Source organism: Nansenia antarctica (assembly GCF_963989245.1).
Source record: "Nansenia antarctica genome assembly, chromosome: 1".
Lineage (NCBI taxonomy): Eukaryota > Metazoa > Chordata > Actinopteri > Argentiniformes > Microstomatidae > Nansenia > Nansenia antarctica.
The window spans coordinates 15,311,357-15,324,496 of record NC_137674.1 but is presented as its reverse complement, the minus strand read 5'-3'; the positions used below and the strand labels follow the sequence as shown (position 1 = coordinate 15,324,496).

Genomic DNA, 13,140 nt, shown 5'->3' with positions numbered 1-13,140 from the left:
TTTGCAATTTGCAATACATGTTCGGCAAAAGTTCGGTGAACTACCATAATAAGCCTAAAAAAGTTCAACTGTTCAAAAAGTGCAACTTCTCTGCTTTCAGAAACTGTTTGAATTGAACTTGCGAGTATCATGCTTCCTCCATTGAACGGAAAGTCCTATCTATTCCATTCAAAGTGTTTTAGCCTTCCCCCTTTCCACTGGTAATAAGGAATTGGCAAGAATAGATCGATATAAATAGATCAACATAATGCAGCACTATCATGCACAGATCAGCCTTAAAACATGTAACGTTAGATATATAACGGAGCGATGTATTTCTACGGAAAGGCTGACTCACGCGGGGCTCATATAATCTCCGCGTTTGTTATAGATACGAGTGCTCCGGTGTCTTGCTGGTAGTCAAATATATTTATTTATATATACAGCATATGGATGTTACGTGCCTGTTACCTGTCGCTTTCAGTTCTAGTAGTTTAGATCTCGCAACCAGGGAAACGCCGACATGTGTTAAAGGGAGCAAGACGCGAATCTACCGGCATTTGACTCATGAGTGAACGGCGAAAATGGCTGTACGGCACAGCTTGGGATTCCATTGAAGTTACAGAGAACTACCGTATTTTCCGGACTATAAGTCGCACCCGAGTATAAGTCGCAGCAGGCCAAAAATGGGCCATGAAGAGGAAAAAACCACATATAAGTCGCACTGGACTATAAGTCGCATGGTTCAAGGGAACGGGCTTGGCGGAATCAGCGGGGAAAGAAGACCCTGTTGAGCTTGACTCTAGTCTGGCACTGTGAAGAGACATGAGAGGATTTGTAAGCCCAGGAAGGACATAATTCACGTTGAAACTTCTTCTGAAAGGTTAAGGAATACTTGTATTATCGAGTGTAAAGTCCGCTAGCTAGCGCGGGGCTAACAACATGGCGTCGCGGAGGAAAAATGAAACTTTGAACAGCCTCTAAAAGGTAATAAATGACTTTAATATCGTTTCTAACGTCCATAACATTGTGTATAAGGTCCATAACATCATGTTTAATGTCCACATTGTCGTGTTTAATGTCCACATTGTCGAGTATAATGGCTATTCTATCGCGTATGAAGCGCTACCGGAAGTAGCAAAATGCTACTCGCGGGTACAACATTGCAACGTTAAACAGCCTCTGGAAGGAATAAATGACTTTAATATCGTTTCTAACGTCCATAACATTGTGTATAAGGTCCATAACATCATGTTTAATGTCCACATTGTCGTGTTTAATGTCCACATTGTCGAGTATAATGGCTATTCTATCGCGTATGAAGCGCTACCGGAAGTAGCAAAATGCTACTCGCGGGTACAACATTGCAACGTTAAACAGCCTCTGGAAGGAATAAATGACTTTAATATCGTTTCTAACGTCCATAACATTGTGTATAAGGTCCATAACATCATGTTTAATGTCCACATTGTCGTGTTTAATGTCCACATTATCAAGTATAATGGCTATTCTATCGTGTATGAGGCGCTAGCGGAAGTTACTCCTTGGTTCATGTCAGTCAGAGATTACCGTATGTCAGTTCATGTCAGTCAGAGATTATGAATTATTGATATACAAGTCGCACCTGACTATAAGTCGCAGGACCAGCCAAAGTATGAAAAAAACCGCGACTTATAGTCCGGAAAATACGGTATGTGTGAAAGAGGCTTCAATGATTTCAACATTTGAAGAGTCAGAAGTGTTCTCTTTGTTGTGTTAACAATAGTGATGTAAGTTAGATCACTATGGAATATTAAATCATCAATCTTTGCTCACTACATAGCCTTTCTTACTTTCAGGTGTGCATGAACTACAGGTTATCAACTGTGAAATGATATCTGTTCTCATATCTGTTCTCATATCGGTTCTCATATCGGTTATCGGCCACGAGAAGCAGGTAAACATCGGTTATCGGTATCGGTTGGAAAAAATGCATATCGTGCATCCCTAATGTAAAGAGCTGTGTAGCATGTAGCTTGTAGCTTGTAATAACCATGTATCCATCAGTACAGAGGACGGGGAGGAGGGGCGGTGGGAAAACAACAACGTTGTAGAACGGTTTTGGGCGGTTGAACTCTCGAGTGGGAATAGAGCTCATTCCATACTGTTATCCCAGACAAATTACAAAACAGCTCAGCCATTTCGAAGTTACATCCTCCTCTTGGCAGAGACTGGAGTCCCCCCCCCCCCCCCCCCTCTCCCCTTGATCCAAGGCTGAACTGAATCTCAATGCCTATGGCAAGACATTCTAACCTTTTGAGTGTTCTATAGCACAGCTAGGATGTGTCACAATCTGAACAGCAGTTTCTCATCACACACACGCACATCCAGGCTACTTGAGTACACGAGTACTCGTACCCAGATTTGATAAGGAAAAATGTTTTCTTCTCCTCTGCTTTGAAAGAGTGGGAGAGGGGGGGAGGCTAGTGCCTCTCTCTCCAGTACACACACACACACACCACACTGCTCTGGAAGAGGGAGAAAGATCTGCTGGTTTTCTATTAGGGACGTCCCGATCCGATATTGATATCGCATATCGCCGCGATACTGGTCCTGAATGCTGGATCGCAGATCGCACCAGAAAGAAAATAGGCAGCGATCTGGGGCTCGCGATCCGGCGTGTCACTCACGTGATGACAACAGTAGTAGTCAGTGGTCACGGGCATGAGAGTTGGCTAGTAGCTACCTGTGTGTAATGAGTCTGACAATGTCATGATGCTAGCTGGTGAAATCATAAACCATTTGCTTATGTAATTTTTCGGTTGTTTACATAGTCTGAGATGGTAAGCTTTCAAATGATGCGTCATACATTGAAATCGGAAAAAAATTCAAGACAACACGAGTATTTGAATGTTTGTTTGTATCAATGTTTTGCTCAAGAATGGTGACTGCTAAAAACGCTGCTAACAGCTAGCGGCTAATGTTTCGTTCTAAAACGAAAGTATGTTTGCAAGCCAGGTATCACTTACCGGTAGCCTCTGGCAACAGTGAATCCAACCCACAGATTATAAGTATTTAGTGATCGTTAAACTGTTGTATCTTATATCGAGTGGTACTTTAAAACTAAAAGTTGCCTGTTATGAAAAAAAACAAAAGCAAATATTGTTGACACCCCTTTGATTCTGCGACTGGTTTCTGGTCTCACCAGCAGCGTCACAGCTACACTTTTAAAAAGGGTGCTATAATTGATTTGCCATTTGTAAGAGAATATAAATAGAATAAAAACATGAAGGCACTAAAACTAGAAATCAGACAGTAACTCTACAATGCTAAATGCTGCAGTTTAAATTGTTTTAACTTTAAACCAGTTGGTCACTGAGTACTGCAGAGTACTGTTTTTGTTGCTTGAATAAAGGCTGGCAGTCTTTAATAGCCAACTGTTGTTGTGGACTATATACTGGGGAAGTATTTGTTATTATTCAGGAGTAAAACAATAAATACAAATATCGGATTGATATCGGTATCGCAGATACCTGAAGCCCAGGTATCGGTAGTGAAAAAATGGGATCGGGACATCCCTATTTTCTATTAGTGTTTTCAATCTTGTTATGGATGATAAAGTTGGTGAAGTGTTCAAATCCTGTTTTTCTTTGCCACCTATCACCTACGTAAAAAGGATTACTAGATTTCCAGCTAACTTTGTTAGCTTGCTAGCTTTTGTACAGAGTTGGAAAGTAGATCAATTGGCTGACAAGTAGATTTGTCATCCCTAGTAGGGATGGGACAGAATAACCGATTCATCGATTAATCGTTCCTAAGGGGTCAAAGTCTAAGGATATGTGGGACAAAGTCACCTTACCATGGCTCCACAGCAACGATGCTATCGTAAACGAAGGTGAGGTACCATCCCAATCAAGCATGGTGACATTTATTCAAGCTTGGAAGTATAACAAACCCACAGCGAACAAAACACTGCTCTAATTGCCAACAGGGTGGCTAAAGATGCTGCCTATTAGTACAGTAGAGGGGAGGGATCCAGGGCAGTCTTCGTGAATGTCGGCACACATTAAAAAATCGATTAATCGTTCATACCACCCACTGATTAATCGACCATGAACATTTTGAGTTATGCACATCCCTAATCCCTAGTGCATTTACCAGTGCTCCTAGAGCCGATCTAGCAAATGTAGCCGATCTTCAATGGCCAGGTGCTCTCTGGTTTGACTAGCTATGACAAAAATGTTGAACAAAAAGCACTGTGTCACATCAGAGTTCATTCCTGGTAGTGGGAAAATTAATGTCTAGTGCCAGTTAAGCTGAGCAAATACTGCAGATCTCTGGAGCTGGAGTGAGACTTCCGGTACTCCAACACTAAGACGTTCATTCTCTCTGCATGCCAGGCCCATTTTACGGTGCAACACTTCACTCATACATTCTTGCCCGGCCTCGAGAAAAGCAAAACCATGGTGACGAGATAAAGAATGTGGAACTGTACAGTTTACGGAACGCCGCGGCTCCCGAGGCCAATGGCGACCCTTGACCTTTGAAACCACCAGTGTGTGTGATGTTGAGAGCCGTCCTCCCTCTCTCTGCTCAGTTTGATGAATCGGACCTCGGAGCTCATGAATACACCATATGCTCTCTCTCTCTCTAAAGAAACCTCCAAAGCTGTCAATACATCTGAGAGACAGAAGAAGAAGAAGAAGGGTCAGGTCTGCGTGCAGTGCACAGGAATTCAATTAGTCACGCCTACTATCTCATCCTCACCACGCCGCAGGGGGAGGAGGCCACCACTGAGAGGACAGCTGCCGTCACTCTTAAAAGGAGTTCCCAACACTCGGTTCCCAACACTCCGACTCCGGGCTCTGCTAATTATTTTCTGAAAGTGGATGAGGGAGGGAGGTGTTGCGATTAAACTAATGGCGATTCAAACTAGATCATTCTTTGATCTCAAGGTTGAGGGGTCATTCCATCTCGGGGGGGTCGTTCCTTCTAACGGGAGTGGGCTATAGAGGTCCCAAAGCCTCCCGAGGCACTTCTGAGGAGAGGTGTCATTAAAGCAACTTACCAGCCATGTCTAACACATGTGGTCTCTCCCTCTCCACCACACCACAGTCGTTGAGATGACAGAGAACAGGGATGTGTGGGTAAAGCGACATCACACAATGACCTAGGCTATTTTGAGCTACCAGAACAGCTACAAAGTAAGCCAGTAGTACGCTCAGATGCTGGCACTGCAAAACAGTCCGAATTATTCCATTAGCACCGACTCCCAACCTTCAGCCTTAATTCATCATACCCACGCAAAGAAAAAAAGAGAGAGATACTAAAGAAAATTCCAGCCGGCTTGGATCAGATTGCAATAATTGAGTGGCACAACCCCCTCCCACAGCCCCAAGCCTCACGCAAACCCTCATATGAAACCTCTGCAGCATCATTATTTCAACCTATTGACCCTGGCTCCAGTGGAAATCCCGGCGGCCTCTGCATCTCAGACACAGTGTAGGCCTATATTATTAACAGGAGCTCTTAAGGTAAAAGCACATATTGATCCTGGCTGTGAATAAGATAGAGGAGGGGGGGGGGGGTCAGAGAGCGTTCAATAGTGCCTTGTAACGCGGCTCTCCCTCCTTGATCAGCCATGTTTGAAAAATGCATGTGTCGCAGGGCTGACAGCAGGAGGAGGATGTCTGGAAAAGGACTTGGACTGTTCTCTCAGAGAGAGAGAGAGAGAGAGAGAGAGAGAGAGAGAGAGAGAGAGAGAGAGAGAGAGAGAGAGAGAGAGAGAGAGAGAGAGAGAGAGAGAGAGAGAGAGAGAGAGAGAGAGAGAGAGAGAGAGAGAGAGAGAGAGAGAGAGAGAGAGAGAGAGAGAGAGAGAGAGAGAGAGAGAGAGAGAGAGAGAGAGAGAGAGAGAGAGAGAGAGAGAGAGAGAGAGAGAGAGAGAGAGAGAGAGAGAGAGAGAGAGAGAGAGAGAGAGAGAGAGAGAGAGAGAGGAGAGAGAGAGAGAGAGAGAGAGAGAGGAGAGAGAGAGAGAGAGAGAGAGAGAGAGAGAGAGAGAGAGAGAGAGAGAGAGAGAGAGAGAGAGAGAGAGAACTGCCGGTGAAATCTTGCAGCTGCTCACATTACCACTCTTAAAATCAAGCACCATGTGACCTGGGCATCTTTGGCTGATATCCTCAAGGTCATTCGTACTTCAAACAGGCTCTATACATGACTCATATGAGCAAGAACAGAGCCACAAACACTAGGTGAATAGATACCCTTTGATGTAGTATTTACCTCACTCAGAAATTAAACAGCTTGCTACCAACCAAATCAACCTCTGAAATATCAAACAGAATCTAATTGTATTGGTCACTTAGCAATAGTGAAATGCTTTATGAATCTAGCTAACAGTAAAAAAAATAATCTATAAATCAACAATACAATATAATAAACTAGTAATGAAGCAATGAGTAATAACCAAGCCATGACAGCAGTAGTACAGCTGTTTTTACAGTGGTAGGTAATATACAGTGTAGCGCAAATGTTCAATTAAGCACAAGAAACACATTTTTCCAGAGGGCACATTTGTGTAAAGAACATGTTGTGGTATGAGCTGCCAAATAACTAAACACTGATACCAAAATCTCTAACCCTGAAGATAAAGAAAGAAAGTTGCATCCAACTGACAAACCATTATCTCCGCGCTGCTGCAACAGCACAAGGAATCCACACCTGCCAACACAACTCTCCCATGTTCCAGGGATGGACCAGGGTTTGATCTACACTTAACAAAAATATAAATGCAACACTTCTGAAAAACCTAAGACTTTTTCTATGTACACAAAAGGCCTATTTCTCTCGAATTGTCTTCACAAATCAGTTTAAATCTGTGTAAATAGGCACTTCTCCTTTACCGAGATAATCCATCCAACTGACAGGTGTGGCATATCCAGATGCTGATTAGACAGCATGATTATTGCACAGATGTGACTGCTATACACAAATAATCTAAATAAAAGGCTTGCTCTTGTCATTCGGTCAGAACCCGAAATGCTTCCGAATTGCAGCAGTTGCTTTTTTTTAGGGACCAAGCTGGCCATAACTTTTTCTAATTCTCCATTCTGAGGAGAAGCTGTCACGTGACACGCAATTATGATCGCTTCTAAATAGTATTTTTGACAGGTTATTAATTTGACAAATGACATTGTTCTGTCATCACTTTGATAGCATCTTCAACCACACAGACAGCGGTGCTGGAGGAACAGTGTTTATTAGCCTATATATCACAACTGATTTGTTTGATGACCGTATTGTCAAAAAACGTTGCTATTTTTGAATACCAGAGTTTTCGATTAAACTGAGAAAAAAAAACACCCAACCCTAGTACATAACATCAAACATGAATGGATGCTGAGTGAAACCTCTGGCTCACTTAGGGTTCTTCGGGGAATCCCCTGTATCTTTGGTGGTAATGTTCTGAAATGATGTACACTCACATATAACACATTTAGACCTTCATCAACCTCAATGCCTACTTCCTGAGCTGGAGGGCATAAATGTTATTCATGTACCTCATTTCCATCGTCACCACCAGAAATCGTAAAGTCATTCAACCGTGTAGGGTTGAATGAAGGAATTAAATACCAGCTCTGTGTCTGTCGTTTCTGGTGGCCTATGCCTTAGCTCTAAGGGTCAATTCCTTCATGGAAAACGAAGTGAAGACTAATTATGGGCTAACATTTGAGCAAGAAGCAAGCTTGAGATGCACTTGTCCATGCATTGGACTAAAACGTAGGCAGAGAAAAAAATATTATAATTCCTTAATTCAAACAGATATTATATAAATAATATTATATAAATAAAATATTTATACTAAGACTATAAAAGACTGAGTATGTTTTAAGCTGTTGCTCTGGGATTGCAGTACCACATTAAAAGAGAAAACTAAGTTCCTTGTTCCGTCTTTCAAAGGGCCAGTTTGATCCCCTTCACTGAGGAAGCTCTCTCTTTGTGAGACTCACCCCCCAGGCCTTCTTCTTAATTACAACGTGCTTATCTCAGACATCAGTATGAGCTCGAGCTCTGCGGACAGAGGACGGGGCCCACTGAGGAACGCTAATTGGGGCCTTCCACTCCAGAACAACTGGTCTGAAACCACAACCATGAAACCAGCTTATTATCCTCCCTCGTTCGGAGTCATGAAAAACGGTCTGTGTTGATTTGAGCTCAAATAAAGCCGTTAAAAGTGTGTAGTTGGCTAATAGGCCTATTCTTAAAGGACAAATACAGGCTGCGTTGGTCTGTTTTGCACAACAAAACAATCACAGCTAGTTATGAATGTGAGAGAAAAAAAGATGCCTGCAAAAAGGTTTCTGAACAGGCACTTGTTACAAGTGTGTGCGTCTTGTCCTCATTATTGTGGCCATAAATCACCAACAGCTATAACTTAAACCTAGTCTTCATTCAATAACCTTAAGATCATGCGGTCCCTTGTGCAATAACATCATTAGAGAGGGCTCTTGTCCCCAGCACACCCTCCCACGGAGTCGTCATGTATTACATATGTGACATGTCATCTTAAGTGACATCAAAAGAGCCACATCGGGTTCCTTTTCGCTGGCCTCTCAACATCAACATACCCAGCCATCACCTTGTCTTGAGATGTCTTAAGATGTCTTAATTAATAAGACATTTTTGTCTGTCAAGATGTCTTAAGTCGTCTTAAGACCTAACCTGAAGACATGCACTCATGCATGTTAATGCATGCATCTTAATGCTCCACTTAAGACATGGAGCATAACAGGCTAGTGCTATTCAATAGATAAAAGGCAGTGTCAGTGTGTGCGTTAGCTAGCTAGTAACACACTTCTCGGTTGTGTTGATGTGGTTTATTCATCCCAGCGGGCCTGCTAGCAGGCTGGCCCAGGTCTAGTTTAAAGAGAACAATGTAATGAGGCTCCAGATACACCTCCAAAAACACAACATGTCAATAAGATCACATAACATAAGTTAATAAGTGTGGGAAAAGTCAAAGTGTGCTTTGCTTTAGGCACATTTCAGGGGGGGGGGGGAAGTAAAGATACTCTACTGTCAATTAGCTAAGCCATGTAAAATAACTATTGTTACTGATATTGTTATACAACGAATGAGCTTTGCTTAGGTAGCTTGGATGTGGAAAAACGTTTCAGGGTATATACAGGAATCTTGAGGTTAATTTCAATGCCTTTCTAAGACTTTTTAAAGACCTTGTCAATATTTTTCCAGACCTCATCGCCACTTCGAGCTGTAACCGTTTACATCAGTGACACCTTTAACTTAACAGTTTTAGTTTGAAATAGACTAGACCACTATCATACAACAGAATGTTCCGGTTCATCTTTGTTTTTTTAATAAAACTAACAAATTCACGAACTTTTACTAACGGTTTTTAGGACTCAAACTCTTTGGACAGAGTCTAATTCAGAAAAATATCAACAAAATTCAAGACCTCGTAAAATCCTGATAAGACTTTTTAATACTTATTAAGGGTCTTGATTTTCCCAAAATTGATTTATCAACTTTTAATACTTTTCAAGACCCCGCGGATACCCTGCTTTTGCATCGCTGCAGGACGTCGGCGGTGCGCCGCCATAACATTCCCTCTACAGACAGACAGGGAGCCAGGCGCCAGCTAGTTCTCTTAACAACATACTCCGGGGTTCTGCAAACAAGCTTAGCTAGGAACATTAAAAACCAATGCAGCAGGAAATTGACCAAATGTTCCGCCTCTTCACACTATGTATGGCCGTAAACAAAACAAATGCGTCCACGTCCGCTCACTGTAATGAACAGGAACATACGAGGAGGAAATCTCTGGCGTTGAGGAGGGCTAGATGCGTTCCTAAATTCGCTCTGGAAATCTGATCAGCACTCTTGGAATGCCTCTTGTCCAATCAACTTATTTGGTCCCTTTATGACGTTGAACCCAGTGTGCGCTCCGGCGCTCTCAGAGCGACTTTGCGAACGCAGCCCTAGTAAGCAGCGAACTAGCTCTGTCTTGTTTTAGCGAGGTTAGCCGCAGTCAGTACACTGCACACCTTCAATGTGCTTCCAAGTGAAAGAGGACAGGCCAAACATCCCAAGTCAGGGTGGTTTATTACTCACCGATGTTGCTTTATGAAGGGCAGCTATCCACACGACACGTCGAATGAGTCAAAAACATGTAAATGTCTTAAGTTAGAGTCGAGTTGGCATTATCGCTTAGGCATGTCCGCCATCTTCATTCAGCGATCGATGCGTTCTGCCGAAAACTCCGGAGCGAACCAACCAAAGCCACCGAGGGGAGAGGGGGAGATGTGGTAACATTGTTACTCCCCCGAAACAAGCTTTGTCTTGTTGAAAATTGATTCGAAGCTCGTTTTAAAACAGAATTTGTTTGGGTTTTTGAGTATCCATTTTTTTTTAATGATGGTTGCTTGATTGTCTTCTAAGCAAATATTATAACACCTCCACTAACACTCGATCGATTATTCCCTGTCCCAAGTTTGAGAGGACATCTCCCCTCTCAGGTGTGTGAGGGACATGCAAGGTGTTGCTTGATCTGAGTGGTTTTGATAAGTAGCTGACCTTATTATATTACCTTATGTTTCTATATCGCAATGCAGCTAATTATGCCTCCAACTATGTGGCCAGTATTTACAATGGCGGCACTGTAATAATTCTCTGTTTTAGATTGATACCACACATATGACCGTATTTGATTAGGCCTGAACAGACACTTGATGGAAAAACGGTTATATTGTTTAAATCACACATCACATCAGAGCAGGGCAGCCTGGTCAGTGTGAACCATTTCACTTAACAAATGACGCTCTGGCTCCCTCTTGTGGTCATACTGAAATACACCAGGATGAGGAGCTGCACCAAAAGTTGACACCATCGTTGGAATGCATTTACAGCCTAACTCACCTTACACTTTATCAGGAACACCTGTGTACCGTGGCATTCATTCAGGTGGTGTAATGGTGTGGGGAATGTTTTCTTGGCACACTTTGGGTCAGATATGGGGTGTCAGGTAGCCTAGAGGTTAGAGGCCAGCTAGTAATTGGAAGGTCGCTGGTTCGATCCCCGCCTCAGGAGGGGGCTGCATGTGAGCTGGTGACTGGAGGGTTGCTGGCATCTACCACTGCTGTTGTTGCCCTTGAGCAAGGCATTTAACCCCTAATTGCTCCAGGGGCGCTGACTATGGTTGACCCTGTGCCTAGAGCAAAAAATAAATGTTGTTGTACGATGGCAAAATTATTGAATCTAATAACAAATATAAAATAAAATAAAAACTATTACTTGATGACCTCACAAGCATACAGTAATCTGTCAGGTGCCTGTCTCTCACCCCCACATCAAATTACATGCAGCAAGTTAAGTTTTTGCAATGATCTTTATTAAGTAAACTCTACATTTCAGTATTGCTTTATCTGTTCAATTTTTTTCTCTTTTATTCTAAATTACAACCTCTTGCAATCAGCACATAATATATATATATATATACACATATTATATATATATATATATATATATATATATATACATACATACATATATATATACACATACATACATACACACACATATATATGTATATACTTTTTTTTCAACCAAGCTACACTTTAAGGAATACAAAAATATCACAGTACATTTCTACTAAGTCACTCCCCCTCTGTGAGGTCCAGACCAGAGCAGGTTTGGAGGTGTGGGTTTGGAACACAGAGACCTGGCAAGGCCCCTTCTAGAACTAGTGTGGACCGTGGACATGAATTCCAGAGAAACAGTTGATGGATGTAACCTGGAAGCATTATTAAATCACCAACAAGCCAATATGCACAATACATGTGCGATTCAAGTCCACGTATCTGTATACATTTGATTGTGATATTTCTGATTGGATGTCTGAGCAAAGATTCAGAGGAGCCCACTTGCTGTTTGGTCCGGCCAGACCCCCGCATTCCACAACCCCAGACCTCTAACAGCCAAATTGGGGGGAGAAGAAGGAAAAGGAAGGAACCCAAACACTACTCACATTAAAATCTCTCATTCTCTTCAAATTCCTCTCAAATGCATTATATTCTTTACAAAATATCAAAAACAAAAAACACTGAAGAATCCTCACCAGTACTCAGGTTATTATCATATTAAATGTCTTTTTTTTATTATTTCAACAAACTTAGTTTTTTTTGTCTTGTTTTTGTTTTTTTCTTGTTTAAACACTTGTCAGAAAAACTCAAATTCAAATCTGTGGTGACTGGTGGAGGCTCACCCCCCAGGACAGAGGAATGTTGCAGTATGAATCTGACTTACTCAGTGGTTTCATTTCAAAACAACCAAAAAACTAACATCGACAAAATAAATGACAACTTTTACACCCCCCCAAGCTACCAGAGCATCCTGGTAGCTTCTGGGGATAGTAAGCCAGAGACAAATGTCAGGGAGAACATTAAGGGATATATATATCTATATCTATAGATAGATATAGATAGATATATGTATATATATATGTTACAGGAAGTTACACAGAGACATGAACCATGATAAACGGGGGAAGAGGCAGTTTTGTCAAGAACACAGACAAGAGAAACCATCAGCTGATCTCCTCTCAGCTTCACCCATCACATGGAACAGGGACAGGTTGATTGTGCTGCCTGTCTGCTGTGTCGGATGTGTACGCTATGGTAAACGGGGAGCAGGGGAAGGGGGGGGGGGGTTATGTGAGGGAGGGGTAGGAAGAGTGTAAGGGTAAACAGAAAGAAAGAAAAAAAACAGGTGCAGAGCGGGAGCACTCCCACTCCTCTGCCCCCCCCATCCCCTCAGCTCAGTCACGGGGAGAAGGTGGCCATCTCCAGGGAGATGCGCTGCCACAGCTCCTTGGTCTGCTTGCCCCTCTTCAGGTTCTGCAGCACGTCGTTGAACTGCATCATGCCCACGGGGGTCAGGCAGAAGGCGCCGCGGGCGCTCCGGATGATGTTGACAAAGTCGTCGTAGTCGGCCGGGGTCAGGTGGATCAGCCTGTGGTGGATGTACTGCAGGGGAGAGAGAGAGAGGACAGACAGACAGACGGGAGGATGAGGCCCGAGGCTGCAGAGCGGGGGGTCGTCTGTTAGATAACGCAGATAAGGAGACGTGGTGAGGTCACCGAGGGAGCACACAGGGCGGTTGGGCGCGGGG

At 42.8% G+C, this 13,140-nt stretch overlaps 1 protein-coding gene and 1 long non-coding RNA gene across 4 annotated transcripts in view; both read right to left on the bottom strand.

The window, feature by feature from the left end:
* LOC308161833 overlaps positions 1–10,200 on the bottom strand; it is a 77,435-nt gene extending 67,235 nt beyond the window's left edge. The window contains exon 1 of the long non-coding RNA XR_013937567.1: positions 10,087–10,200. This is a non-coding gene — a long non-coding RNA (uncharacterized lncRNA). The remainder of the gene's footprint in view (positions 1–10,086) is intronic.
* Positions 10,201–12,656: 2,456 nt separating this feature from the next.
* The window catches only part of zswim8 (zinc finger, SWIM-type containing 8), a 41,717-nt gene continuing 41,233 nt past the window's right edge, over positions 12,657–13,140 (bottom strand). For all 3 annotated transcript variants that reach the window (XM_080549154.1, XM_080549155.1, XM_080549156.1), the window contains exon 27: positions 12,657–12,995. In XM_080549154.1, the coding sequence (XP_080405280.1) occupies positions 12,792–12,995 (204 nt within the window). In that variant the 3' untranslated portion in view covers positions 12,657–12,791. The remainder of the gene's footprint in view (positions 12,996–13,140) is intronic.